General features: G+C 54.0%; 1 protein-coding gene across 1 annotated transcript in view; it reads right to left on the bottom strand.

The window, feature by feature from the left end:
- Nucleotides 1-8,827: 8,827 nt before the first annotated feature.
- Nucleotides 8,828-12,957, bottom strand: part of THOC3 (THO complex subunit 3) — a 190,342-nt gene continuing 186,212 nt past the window's right edge. The window contains exon 6 of the mRNA XM_047870900.1: nucleotides 8,828-8,933. Within this exon, the coding sequence (XP_047726856.1) occupies nucleotides 8,833-8,933 (101 nt within the window). The 3' untranslated portion in view covers nucleotides 8,828-8,832. The remainder of the gene's footprint in view (nucleotides 8,934-12,957) is intronic.

The raw sequence follows: 12,957 nt of genomic DNA, 5'->3' as shown, positions 1-12,957 counted from the left end.
CCTAGTCTGTCACCTTAGGGGACTGAGGAAGCCTTCAGGGGGAAGGGATTATTCCTCACCAGCAAGGGGTTAACGAGGGAGCAGGTAGCTGGCTCTCTGGGGCCCAAGGTCACATACTTTGGGAGCTAAGCAGTGACTCTTCAAAATTATACCGATTTTTCCTCTCATCTGGGCTCCTCTCATCAAACCAGCGGTGGAGATGGTTTTCTGGGAGCACAGGACTCTGGGGAGCCCCTCACCCTCTAAGGCCTCCCCGCACCGTTCCCTGCACAGGAGTCCCTGCTTTACTGCGTGTTTTAATCTCAGGTCTTACCTGTGTAGCAGATTTGAGAGCAGAGGCCCTGTGTGCCCACCCTAGAAACGACCCTCACCACCCTTCTGACCTCAGGCACACTCAGCATCTCTCTTGACCTTGGTCTCCTCATCTATGAGATAAGGTTAATGAGCTTGTTAAGAGGAGGTATGGGGTTATATGCAGTGCTGTCTAGGGAGCAATTTGCAGACTTCTCATGAAGCTACCAGCCAGGTATAGAAAAAGAACAGCCCAGGCGTAGCAAATGCAAAGGCCCTGAGGTGGGAATGAACTTGTTACACATAGAGGAAGGGAATCAAACCCCTCAGAGCTGAAAGAACACAAGTGACTTAAAAAGAGGGGAGAGTAGAGGGGCACCTGGGTGGCTCAGTCAGTTAAGCATCCGACCCTTGATTTTGGCTCAGGTCATGATCTGAGGGTTTGTGGGTTCAAGCCCCACATCGGGCTCCGTGCTGACAGCACAGAGTCTGATGGGGATTCTCTCTCTCCCTCTCTCTCTGTCCCACTTGCTTTCTCTCTCTCTCTCTCTCTCTCTCAAGATAAATAAATAAACATTTAAAAACAAAAGAGGGGGCTAGAAAAGTGCCTTTGCAGAGGGAGGAAGGCACCAGATTACGTAGGGCATTTGAAGAGAACCAATGGGATGTTTGTCAGCTGCAGGGATTAGGAAGATGGGCCTCTGTTTGGGGGCTGGATTGTCCTTTAGGGAAGCACATTTCAATCAGCAGCCTCAGAGACAGGACCCCAGAGACAAGTCTCAGTGGGCTCCCAGCCACCCCTCTGCCTAGAGCGTCCCCTGATGAGGATCAGAGATGGGGACACCCCAGGCAGGCCTGCGCAGTGGCTCCAGGAGGCCTTCCCAGCGCCCATGACAGAATATGCCTGCAGGTTCCACAGCCAGCAGCTCACCCCCCTGTAGGTTTTCTCCCTTCATCTTCATGCCATCCTGCGTGAGAGTCCACTCCAGACCTCTTTCCTTTCCAGAACACAGAGCTTAAGCTCCAAGATGTTAAGAGGCTGCACACTTCTTGATGTCTCCACTGCCCTGTCCACACCATCACCTCTCTGGGGGAGCAGCTACACCCTTCTAGCCCATCCCCCACTTTCAGCCCTCTCCCCTAATCTGTCCTCCATGCAGCAGCCAGAGGGGTCTTGTTAAATGTCAGTCGAACCCGTTCCTCTGCTGCTCTGCAGAGATCCGCTATTCTCAGACTAAAATCCACAGTCTGCACTGGGACCCTCAAGACCCTGGGTGGCCTGGCCTCTGCAGGCCTCTGCCAGCTCATTTCCCCAACTCTCCCCCCTATTCCCCCAGCTCCAGCCACATCAGCCTTCTCTCTACAGGTCCAAAGCACCAAGCTCATTCCTGCCCCAGGGCCTTTGCACCTGCCTCTCCCTCTCCTTGGCAGATTATACATCATGCAAATGTCACCTTCCCATGAGGGCTGCTCCCTCTAGAGTAACCCCTCCCCACATCTCCTCCCCTGACCACCTCACACTGTGTTATTTTCTTCAGCATATTTATTGACATCTGAATTATTTCGTCTTTGGTTTGCTTAAGTATCTGTTACCCATTCTAGACTGTGAGCCTCCTGAGGGTAGGGATCTCATTAATACTGCCTGGCACAGAATAAGAGCCCAGGGGATATTTATGGGAAGAATGGACGGGTGATGTGCCCAAGGTCACATGACAGATAGACAGCAGAGCCATGATTTGCACCCTGGCCTTTGGCCTCCTAGGGCCAGAAATCTAGGGCTCTGGTAGTGCAAGGGACCCCAGGATGGTGGTGCTGGTACCAGGGGAAAGGAGTCACTAGTGTGTTCATCCTCAGAAGTCTGACTGGTATGATGGCCTGTCTCGCCCTCCTGAAATCAGGGGGGGACAGACTTCAGACAATCACGCCAGTCACGTGGCTGTCATGGCTCTTCTTTTATTTTGAGGCTCGGCTTACAGCCGTTCACTACTGAGCATGCACGCACACACCCCCACCTCACCCCGGTGCCTGGCCGGTCCTCCTTGGGGGTAGGCGCGGGGCCACCAGAATCCCAGTCTGCAATTCCACTGGACAAGCACATCACACCAGTTGGCCACGCCTGTGGGTTCCCAGGAGCTCAAGGGCACGTGTGGTCGGTGGGACGAAGATAGCTGGATGAGCAAGTGAGAGACACAGGCCCCAGCCCTCTCCACCTCCCTCCAGCTGTGTCACCTTGGACACAGCACTCCCCTCCTCCAAGGCTCAGTTTCCTCATCTGCAAAAGGAAATCGGGGTGGATTTAAGAATCTCTGAGGACTCTTCCAGCTCTGAAGAGAAAAAAGAAAAGAACTTTTTTGATGCTAGGCATTTATTAAACACCTGCTGTATACCACCACCATGTTTTACTCTCACAGCAAACCTATGGCTACAGCCCTGGGTGCAGAGGGACAGAGGCCTGTCCTCACGGCTGGTGGGTGGCACAGCTGGGGCTTGCACCAGTCTGCCACTTCTCTCCTCCCCAGCTGCCCGAAGTGTTGTCGCTGCCTCAGGCCCCCCTCAATGCCCGCGACCTCGTGCCTGTAAGTTGGGCCGTCTGCCTTCTCCATCTGAAAAGCTTGCTTCTGCGCTGAATCCCTCCAGGGTCGCTGGGGTGGTTTGCCGCCCACAGCTGGAGGTCCTCGGAGCCCCACCAAGGCAAGCCCCACCCTGCAGCCTCGCTGAGCTCAGGGACCCCAAAGTTCAGGGGTCTCCAGGTGCAGTTAGGCCCCACCTGGATGGCCTTGGGCAAGTCAGTCAACCTCTCCGAGCGTCGTCTTCATCATACATAACACAGGAAGGATACTTCTTATCTTTGGGTGACCCTGACATGACTCACTGACAAGAATACAAGGGGGACACTCTAGACCGGACCCTGAACACATAAACAGAGCGACGTGGGGGTTGTGGAGGGCCTCGGGTGCCAGCAAAGGAGCCAGGCTCATCCCAGGCAACGTGAGGTCACCGCAGGAAGTTTCTGAGCAGGGGAGTGATATGATGTGAGGAGTATTTTAGGAAGATTCTTCTGGCAACGCAGTACAGGTTGGCTAGGAGGAGCTGTGTGGAGGAGTGTGGGCGGCGTTTATGCCTGGAAAACACTTGCAAATGAGGCCCCTCTCCCAGCCCTCCAGCATCTGAGGCGATTTGAGAAGCTGAGCGGTGTGCGTGCGTGCGGAGGTCCCTCTTACCCTCTTACCCTACCCACACTGCCCTCACGACCCCAGGGCCGTCAGCAGGCTCCAGAGAAACTCAAGCTTCCCTCCTCCTCCGAGCTGCGTCAGCACCTTTGCCATGATAAAGTGCTTTCCTGTGTGTCCCATTTTGTCACGCCCGTCTAGCTCAGAGTGGCAGCGAGAACGGGAAGCTGGGATTTGAACCCAGCTGTAGGATGCCAAAATCCAGTGCCCCTCCACTCAGAGTCAGAGGTGCTCTGGGAGGAAACAGGCTATCCCCGGAAAGCTGTCTGAGCCTCAGACGGGCACCGCCTGCCCCACCTCAGTCCAGGGCAGGATCGGGGGGAGGCTCAGCCTTGCTCAGCCCCAGCCCTCTCCCCCAGGAGGAGCCTGACTACAGAACTTCCCAGACACAGACAGGGCCTGTTACTTGGTACCAGTCACAAAGAGTCAACCCCAGCTTCACCAGGCCCCGCGAGACAGCAGAGGGAGCTGAAAGCCACAGGCAACCACCACGGAGGAGAGGAGGCCACCGGCCCCACCCGGTCCCTGATCCGTGGTTGCCCTGAAAGGCTCAGGGCGTCTCCCTGTCGGAGAGCTTTCTGGCCCCTGGTACTGGCCATATCGCTCTAGTCCCCACCCGGCGGCTGCCTCGCAGGGCTGATCATCATGCCCCTTCCTGCAACAAATCCTCTTCCATGCTTGCTTCGCGCCAGGCCCTGAACATTCAGATGTGGCCGAGCCTTCAAACAGCCCACAGGCTGGTGGTAGAGGCCAGGAGGGTGCAGGGCGGGAAGGGCTGCATGAGATACAGGCAAACACAGACGATGCAGGAGACGGTGCTGGGGGGTGGGGAGGGGTGAGTTGGGGGGCGGGACTCAGCTTAGCCAGGTGCATGGGGAGGCAAGGATGAGAACAGTGGGGATCGCTACTGACAGGGCCAACATACCTCTTGGGGTCAGGACACGCACCTGGTGCTGAGGTGAGTCTTGCCAGGGATAGAAGAGTTAGCCAGCTGACAAGAGGAGGTGAAGGTGCTCTAGGCCAAGGAAGGGCCAGGTGCACAAGGGCAGAGGCAAGAAAGGACAGGGTATTTCCAGGAAATCGCAGGCGGGTCAGCATGCCTAAGGGAGAGGGTGGGAAAGCAGCTTGGAGGGAGCAGCAGAGATCCTTGTCCACTGCATTGAGGAGGTGGGGTTTGTGAGTGCTTTGTGTGCCCTTGGGTGACCTCGGGCAGGTCACTTAACCTCCTGGTGCCTCAGTTTGCTCATCTGTAAAGTGGGGATGTCATCCACCAATAAGTGGGAGGGCTGGGATCTGAACCCCAGCCATCAGCCCGAGCCTGTATTCTAAAGCACTTCCTTGTCTTCCTACTCAGAGAGCAAGTCTCCTGTGCCACCGTGGGTGTCATAGGCAGCAGGACACAGCAGTGAACAGGGCAGATGAGGTTTCTCTCCTCCTGCAGATTTTATGCTAATTGGGGAGACAAGCAATACACACATAAACATATTTAAACAAACAAAATAATTTCAGACAGTGGCAAGTGTTATAAAGGCCATTAAACAGAGTAATGAGATAGGAACTGACATCCTCGTTTAAACAGAATTTAGAGAGTAAAGGAGGGACAATCTCTTTGAGGGGGGACATTCAAGCCCGAAAGTGAATACCAAGGAGTCAGCTAAGTAAGGATGGGGCGGGGGTGGGGGGAGACAGTGTTCTAGGTGGAGGCAATAGCAAGTGCAAAGGTCCTGAGGCAGGAACAAGGTTGGCAGCTTGAGAAAGACAGAGTGCCTGTGGCTCAAGTGGAGCAAGGAAGGGGAGAATGGTGGGCAAGGAGGGTAGAGGGAAGAGGGGGCTTAGCTCATGTGGAGCCTTGGAGACCAAGGAAATGACTTTGGACTTCATTCTAAGTGTGGTGGTTTTATTCTAAACTACTAGAGGGTTTTGAACAGAGGTGTGACATGATCTACTTTGCATTTTTTCAGGATTCCTCTGCATGCTGCAGGGAGACTGTGTTGGTGTGTGTTTTAATGCCAACTAGTATTGCTGTGTAGCTAAAATGACATCCACATTTCAACAATTTGCTTGTTTGCATAGTGCTGACCTGTCTGTTGTCACCAACCACCTCCTGTTGGGTGTTTGTGGCTCAAAATGATGCTTAGTCATCTAACAGGAGTCACCTTTGAACAAGAAGACGATAGGACTTATCGATTCCATAGGAATGCATGATGGTAGGTTTCAAAGCACTGGACCTCAGTCCGTATCTTCCTAGGGCTATTCCCACGAAGACCTAGAATCTTCCTCAGGCCAAAAAACATCTATGCCTCACTTCAAACGCATAACCTCATGCATGCAGCCAAACTCCATGCTAGATATCGGAGGTGCAAACACAAATAAGACTTGACCTTGAGGGGCTCCCATGCTGACGGGGAGGATAACTCACAAGCAGAGGCTCTGCCCAAGCAAGCATGGGAGTGCCACGCTGGATGGGGACAACGGCCCGGCATGGGAAGCCCCGCATAGAAGCGAGGTGGGCTCCTGGAGGAGAAGTCCTCTGACCTGAGTCCTGACTGGGGTCCAATAGGAGAAGCAGCTTTGGCGCTGCTCTCAGCTGAGTTCCTGCCTTGGTGTTAACCACTTCCCAGCTGGGTGGGTCCCAGCAGGTCCCCCAAGCCCTCCCAGACTCCAGCTCCTCCCGGGAGCTCCTCCCCCGGCAGGGCTCCGCCCATCAGAGGACATGACGTGTGTAAAGCATCGAGTGCGGTGCTCTGTTCCAAGCAGCCGCTCAGTAAACATTAGTCCCCTCCTGCAATATTAATGGAATTGTCCCTTCAGGGGGGCAGCTGACACGGGACCAAGCATGTTCATCCATTTTAGCTTTGGGTGCTGCCCATTTGCCACGGACTCAGGGGCTCCTTGGGGAACGCTCAGTCCATGCAGCAGGACCACAGCCGCTGCATCAAAGCTATGTCAGTGGTAAGGCGCACCATGAAGGAAAGACCCGCACTGATGCTGATTAAAATCACTCAGGTTTGCAAGTGATTTTTTTTTTTTTAAGCAAATTAGAGTGGGTCCAAAGATTTCTGTATAATAATGTCACATTCACTGACCTAATGCTGGCCAGCCTGGGGCCCACGGGGCAAGAGGAAGGCGAGAGGTCTCCCATCCTGCCATCACTTGGGAAGGCTGGAGGAAGGGTTACATTTGGGCTGGGCCTGGAAGGAAGAGCGGCTTGGGATGGAGGGAAAGAGTGAGTCTGGCGGGAGGATGAGTGGGCGGCAGACAGAGGCAGGAAAGCAGCAGCAGGCACAGGGAGTGTCCGGAGGTTCTTTTTGGCTGGAACTTTCTGGATGCGACTGGAATGGGCAGAGCGGCGGTGGCAAAGGTGGGCTCAGCCGTGCCGTAAAGGACCTCGAGTGCCAAGGTCAGGAGTTTAGGCTCCAGCCAACAAGCCGGCATTTCCCGAAGCACGTTTTTCAGAACGCCCCTTCCCTTGATGCTCCCCATTGAAAGCTTCCATGATCAGATAAGCTCTAGAAATGCTACACTCTGTGTCACCTCTCTGAGAATCATCATCCACAAGAGCACATTAAAGGCCCCAAAACCTCCTGAAGGGAAAAATCTGCTTGACTTCATTTAGCCCAGCAGTCCCCACTCACCTGAGCGAGGGCCTCCTATGCACAGAGCCCCCGTTAATACCTGCACAATCCACTTTGGAAAATGTCAGCAGAGAAAGGGGTGAGCTGCTGACTGTTTTGAGCAGGGTCAGAACTGCGTGGTCAGAGCTGGGCTCACAAAGGATCTATGAGTCAGCCCCATGCGAGGCATGTGAATGGAGACGGGACCGCGAGAGCTCGGTGGAGGTGGGGAGACACGACTGGGAGGCTCGGTGGCGCAGGGAGGAGCTGGTAAGGCCCAAGGAACCCACGGGCAGGGGGCAGGGAGACAGGAGATGGCTTGGGACCAGTCATCTGGACTTGGAGCTGGACATCCACACTGACCAGGGCTTTGAACCTGAGGAGCCAGGGAGGTTGCAGAGCCCCACCTGTGATAGCTCTGGTGGGTGATGAATGAGTCCGATTCAGGACGTTTTGTATGAAAGGAGCTGCGAGCAGGTGGCTGTGCCGCTCGAGAGCCATGAACCGGTTTTCTCATCTCCCTGAAGCTGCCCTCAAGTTAGGGAGCCTGAAAGAGGTCCTATATCCTATCTTCCTGACTGAGTGCTGAATCAACCCAGGTGGTTTGAGCTGGGGTGCCCCTCGGTGAAACACTCCATCGCCATTCACTCTTTCGGTAAACATGTTTCAGGCCCACGCCGGGCAGGCGCCTGCCTGGCCCTGTGCCAAAAGGTGCTTCCGCCCCCTCTCTGACAAGCAGCTGTGCCAAGTTACTGGGCAGGCAAATGAGGGCCGCCATGAAGCCTGCACAGAGTCCCAGTGAGGCAGGGACTGACTGTGCCCAGAGGAAGAGACAGGTCTCCTGGTTTGGGAACAATTCTAGGAGGAGGAAGGGCATCCTAGGCAGAGGCCACAGCAGCTCACAGGTGCAGAGCAGGGCTTGGAGAAGAGAAAACATGTGGCTGGAGTGAGAGCTCATCCCCAGAAGCCACTCTGTGGACTGGGCCTCGGTTTTCCCACCTGTGAAATGGGTATGAGAACTCCCACTGCAAATTCCACAGAGGAAGGGCTGTGGACACTCCCCCTTCCACTTGCCAGACTCTGCCGGGCCCCGTGCCAATTTGGAGGACCACAGGGACGGATGAACCTGGAGACCAAACTGGGCTCCTTCGTGCCGCTGACATAGGATATCTATTTTCCGCCCTCTAGTGCTCGGAAGGTGGTTATTGTTGGAATCAAAGCCAGGGCTGTCCTCCGCTCCCAGGGGCCCGGTTCCAGATGTGCACGTCTGGCAGCCGTGCTTTGGTCCTGGCGAGAGTCTGAGGAGCCGTGGGCTGCTCCAGAAGAGGCAGATGTATTTTGACAAGGCTGCCACAGCTTCTGCAGCATCCTGAGTCAAAATAAGCCCTTCTCTTGGGCAGCCCCTGGGACGGGCTATTTCTGCACCACATTCCTTTTTTCCACATGGGGGGCTGAGCGTCAATGATTCCAGCTAAAAACAGAAGCTGCCTCAGCTGGAGCCCACAGCGTTCCCCTCCACGACAGAGACATCCGCTTGCCGCCTGTCGTGAACTCCAGAAGTCTTTCTTGTGGACTCAAACTCAGATAATTTCCCCTGAGGGTATAGGCGGTCACACCCAGGCAACACTCCCGATAACCCTCCCTCACCGGAGGATCACAAATCAGAAAAATAAGTCCTTATGTGTGCGCAAAACCAATCACAAAGTATTTCCTTGCCCATACAGTGACTTGCTGAGGTGGCTGTGACTGTTCCCATTTTGAAGATGAGCAGACTGAGGCTCAGAGAGGTGATCTGACCCTGGAGGGGATGAAAGAGAGAAGATCTGAGCCCAAAGCTGTCACACTCTCTAGGTGAAAAGAAAGAGCCTGCAAGAGAGGAAAGGGTATGGAGGCAGACAGCTGTGGCTGCGAACAGAATTTCTAAATTTGAGCAAGTTGGGATCAAAGGGCAGGAAGGCTCGCTGCCCGGCTACCGGGTACCAGCCAGCATGCGGAGTCACTTTGACACATAGTGTCTCATTCTAATCTTCCAAAGAGCCCTGGCAGACGGGGAGACTGAGCCTCAGAGAGACAAAGGCCTTGCTTCCTTGGCATCGGTGGAGCTGAGGCCAAGGAGAGCTCAGGCGGGAGGGGAAGTGAGGCCGACCCCAGGGAAAGGGGTGCGTTTTCCAGAGCACGGAAGCCTCGGTCCCTCAGCCACTGGCTCCAGGTGGCTTGGCAGGTACCGCTTTCGACAGCAAGTCAAACACGGAAACACGTGGTCCTCTTTTTCTGTTCTTTTACAACACTTCAGTTGCATCCAGGAGGAAGTCTCGGGCTGGTGCCCGGGGATCCTTAACACCTCTCTGATATCAGCCCCCTCCCTTTCAATGACAAGGGTGCTGGCCTGACACCCAGGGCGGGTGTCAGGCCCCCAGAGCGGGGAGCCGGACGTCGGCACGCGTTTCCTTTCCGTTGTGTTTACGCGCCTGGTCACCCTCTGTTACAGCAAGTGACACTGGTTTTCTGGTGTGAAGTAGCCAGCCGAGGTTTCCTTTTTAGGTCAATGCAGTGAAGGGGTTTATTTTTGCAAGCGCGTGAAATTAGAGGGCAATGTTAAGTAAATAGCAGAGGTGGTGTGGAGACTGGCAAGGCTGCGGAGGTGTGACTTCGGTGAGCGAGGCGCCGGTGCCTTACCTCTGGGCCCCTCGCCAGCCCCCCGCACGACATCACCACAGTCCGCTGAGGGGACCCCTGAGAAACCTGGCGCCGGCACCCCTTCCCCCATCTCCTGCCAAACGGGCCGTGCCCCAGTGCCAGCACGGACCACCACAGGTTTGCTGACAAATGTCTGTCTACTGCCCCCCGAGACCTGCTCGGGGGAGAAAGGGGAGTGGTCCCTCAAAGGTAAAACCAGGAGTACAGACACTGGCCAAAGGAGGCGAGAATACAAAGTGAGCAACTGTCTCTCACTGATAACCAGGTTCCAACCCTGAGAAGACCAGAATGGTAAGGCGGAAGTTCCGGAACCACACAGCCAGATCTCAGATCCAGCTGTCTTGTACGGGCTGAGCGACCCTGAGCAAACGGCTGCCCTGTTCTGCCCCGTCTCCGCTGCAGAGTGGGATCTTCAAGGGGCCCTCTCCCAGGGGTTGTTGCGAGGATGACCCAAGTTCAGGCAGATGACGGGCCACAGCCGCCTAGGCATGTAGCCTATGCCACATACACAGTGCCCGTGACTCTTTGCCAGGCACTGGCTAGGCAATTTCCAGGTGTTAAGTCAAGGCTGGTGTCAGCACTGCAAAGTGGGCTCAGAGAGGTGCCAATGCCTTGCCGTGGGGTGCTAAGGCCAGAGCCTGGCCACACAGCCAGGAGGTGCCGAGGCCAGAGTAGGAGCCCAGACTCCCCAGCCAGGGCCCTTTCTCCAACACCCCTGAACTCTCCCTCAGCCTCGGCTCCCTCGCCCTGAGGGTTCCCCTCTCTCCTGGATGCTTATCCGCCCCCCTTTGACCTTTGCAACAAAGACTCTCCTCCTTTCAGCAGGGCACAGCCAGGCCTTCAGCTGCTGAGTCAACCTTTTAGCTCTCCTTCAGCCTTTATGCTATCCTCACTGCCTTCCAGCCCGGCCTGGCAGGCTCCCATTAAAGTCACCGGTAAAAACAAGTTCTCTTTTGATTGCACCAGGCAGACCCCTAACTCAAACGGCAGAAGCAAAAGAGCCACATAACCTCCCGAGCCTCAGTTTGCCCTTAAGTATAATGGGGTCATAACAGTACATTTGCATGCAGTTGAGGTAAGGATTCAATAAGGCGATGCGTGTAAAGCCTCAGGGCTGTGCCTGGCAGATAGTAACTGCTCCTCATTAGTATTATTCCTTGTATCATTGTTAGTATTATTACTACTCTCAGTGGATGATGGTCGGAGATGCTGCCCCAGTCTTCAAAGAACTCACTGTCTTGCAGGGAGAGCCAGGATAAGGCGCGTCCCAGATCACAGGTACCCTACAACTACAGCAGAGCACAAGCGAATTTTGCAGTGTCAGAATGATATAACACTGCAGTCAAACAGGTGTACAATGATCCAGGGCCCCAGTGGGAGTGAAAAACTGCACAATCCATTTGTTCGGTAAACATTTACCAGGTGCCCACCACAGGCCAGGCACTGTGCCAGGCTTCAGTGCTGCAACAATGGGCAAACAGACGTCATCTTTGCCCCTGTGGGACTCCCACCCAGCGGAAGAAATAAACCTGGAACAAATCATTATTGAAGTTCAGTCGAGCTAAGAAGAAAAGTACCTTGGGCCATAAAAATGTCTACCAGGAAACAGAGTTTAGTCTGAAGGTGTAGCCAGAGAAGACTTCCAAGGAAGCAGGGATTAAAGGGGATGAGAGTAAAGCAGGGAGAGCAGTTGGATGTGACTTGGAGAGGGGACATTTCAAGAGGTATTTGGGGGGTGGGGGGAACCAGCCTTCCTGCCATACAGCAGGGTGATCAAGGTGCAGTCTAGAGTCAAAATGCCTGGGGTCTAATCCCAGCTGTGCCATGTACTGGCTGTGACACCTTAACCAGCAGAAGTCTCTCTGAACCTCAGTTCCCTCATCTGCATAGTAGGCACCATATCAACTACCTCGTTGGATTAAATGTAATAACATACATGGAGTAGTTAGCATGATGCCAGCCAATTATATTATAGATGCAGGTGATAGAAAAAGCAAGCAAAATGCCTCAAGGGCAAAAAAGGGTTCTATTACTTCATGTAATTAAAAAATTCAATGGCAGATTTTGGGTTTCAGGAAGAGCTTGATCCAGGAGTCATACAATATCCTCAGGGCTCAGTCTCTCTCTGTCTATCAGTTCTGTTTCTCTCTGGCTTGGCTTCTCCCTTATGCAGGCTCCTTCCACACTGTGACCTTCCAGCTCTAGGCTCACACTTTCTTAGTTCAGTAACTCGAACAGAAAAAGAATTTTCCTAACATTTCCAGAATAATTTCCATGACTGAGTCTTACTGGACCATCTCAAGTCACATGTCCAAAGCTTAATCCTAGGCCTGGGTTATGCACCAGTCTGTAGAGCTTGAACAAGGAGAATTGGAGGACTCTATCCAAACCACATGGCCAGAGAATAAGGGGAGGGTGAATCTCCAAAGGAATATTAAGGAGCTGTACAGAAGAAAGGCTATAGGGCAGACTAAGACAACCTTCGTCCACCATAGCAACTACACAGAGACCACAGGGTGACCACACGGCAGCAGGCAGTGACCCACAGAGAGTGCTCAATAATCACTTAGTGTCTCCTCACCCTCCACTCGGCTGCAGAGTGAGTCCCATCTCCCATTCAGACCTCCTGATCCCAGAAGAACAGTGAGGCGAGGGCCACACAGCCTGGATGCAAATCTTCCATGGCACCTTCCAGCTGTCTGGCCTTGACAAGATTCCTGGCCTCTCGCTGCCTCTTTCCTCCTCTGTGAAATGGGCATAATACTAATTTCTCACTTCATAAGGTTGTTGTGCAACTTAAACAAGGTAGTGCATACAGGGCGGATAGCACAAAGTAGCTCAGCAAAGTTAGCTCCTGCTCTTACCGTCACTCCACAGGCTCTGGACGTCAGGGGTCACGTTGATTCGCCCCTCCCCATTAGTAAAGCCCCTTCCCACTTCTTCCAGAAGATCTACCAAAAGCCAGTGAAAGACTGCATTCGACTTCTCCCTTCCACTAGGTGAAATGAAACGTGAATATGAAACTTTGGTTTGGCAGGAAATCTAAGTAAGTGGCTCCTGCAATCTAGGGGAGCCTGCATCCAGCCCTGAGTTGGAGGGAGCCCTTAGAAGGCATCAGAGGCCCC

Source organism: Prionailurus viverrinus, chromosome A1 (assembly GCF_022837055.1).
Source record: "Prionailurus viverrinus isolate Anna chromosome A1, UM_Priviv_1.0, whole genome shotgun sequence".
NCBI classification, from domain to species: domain Eukaryota; kingdom Metazoa; phylum Chordata; class Mammalia; order Carnivora; family Felidae; genus Prionailurus; species Prionailurus viverrinus.
This window is presented reverse-complemented; position numbering and strand designations above follow the sequence as displayed.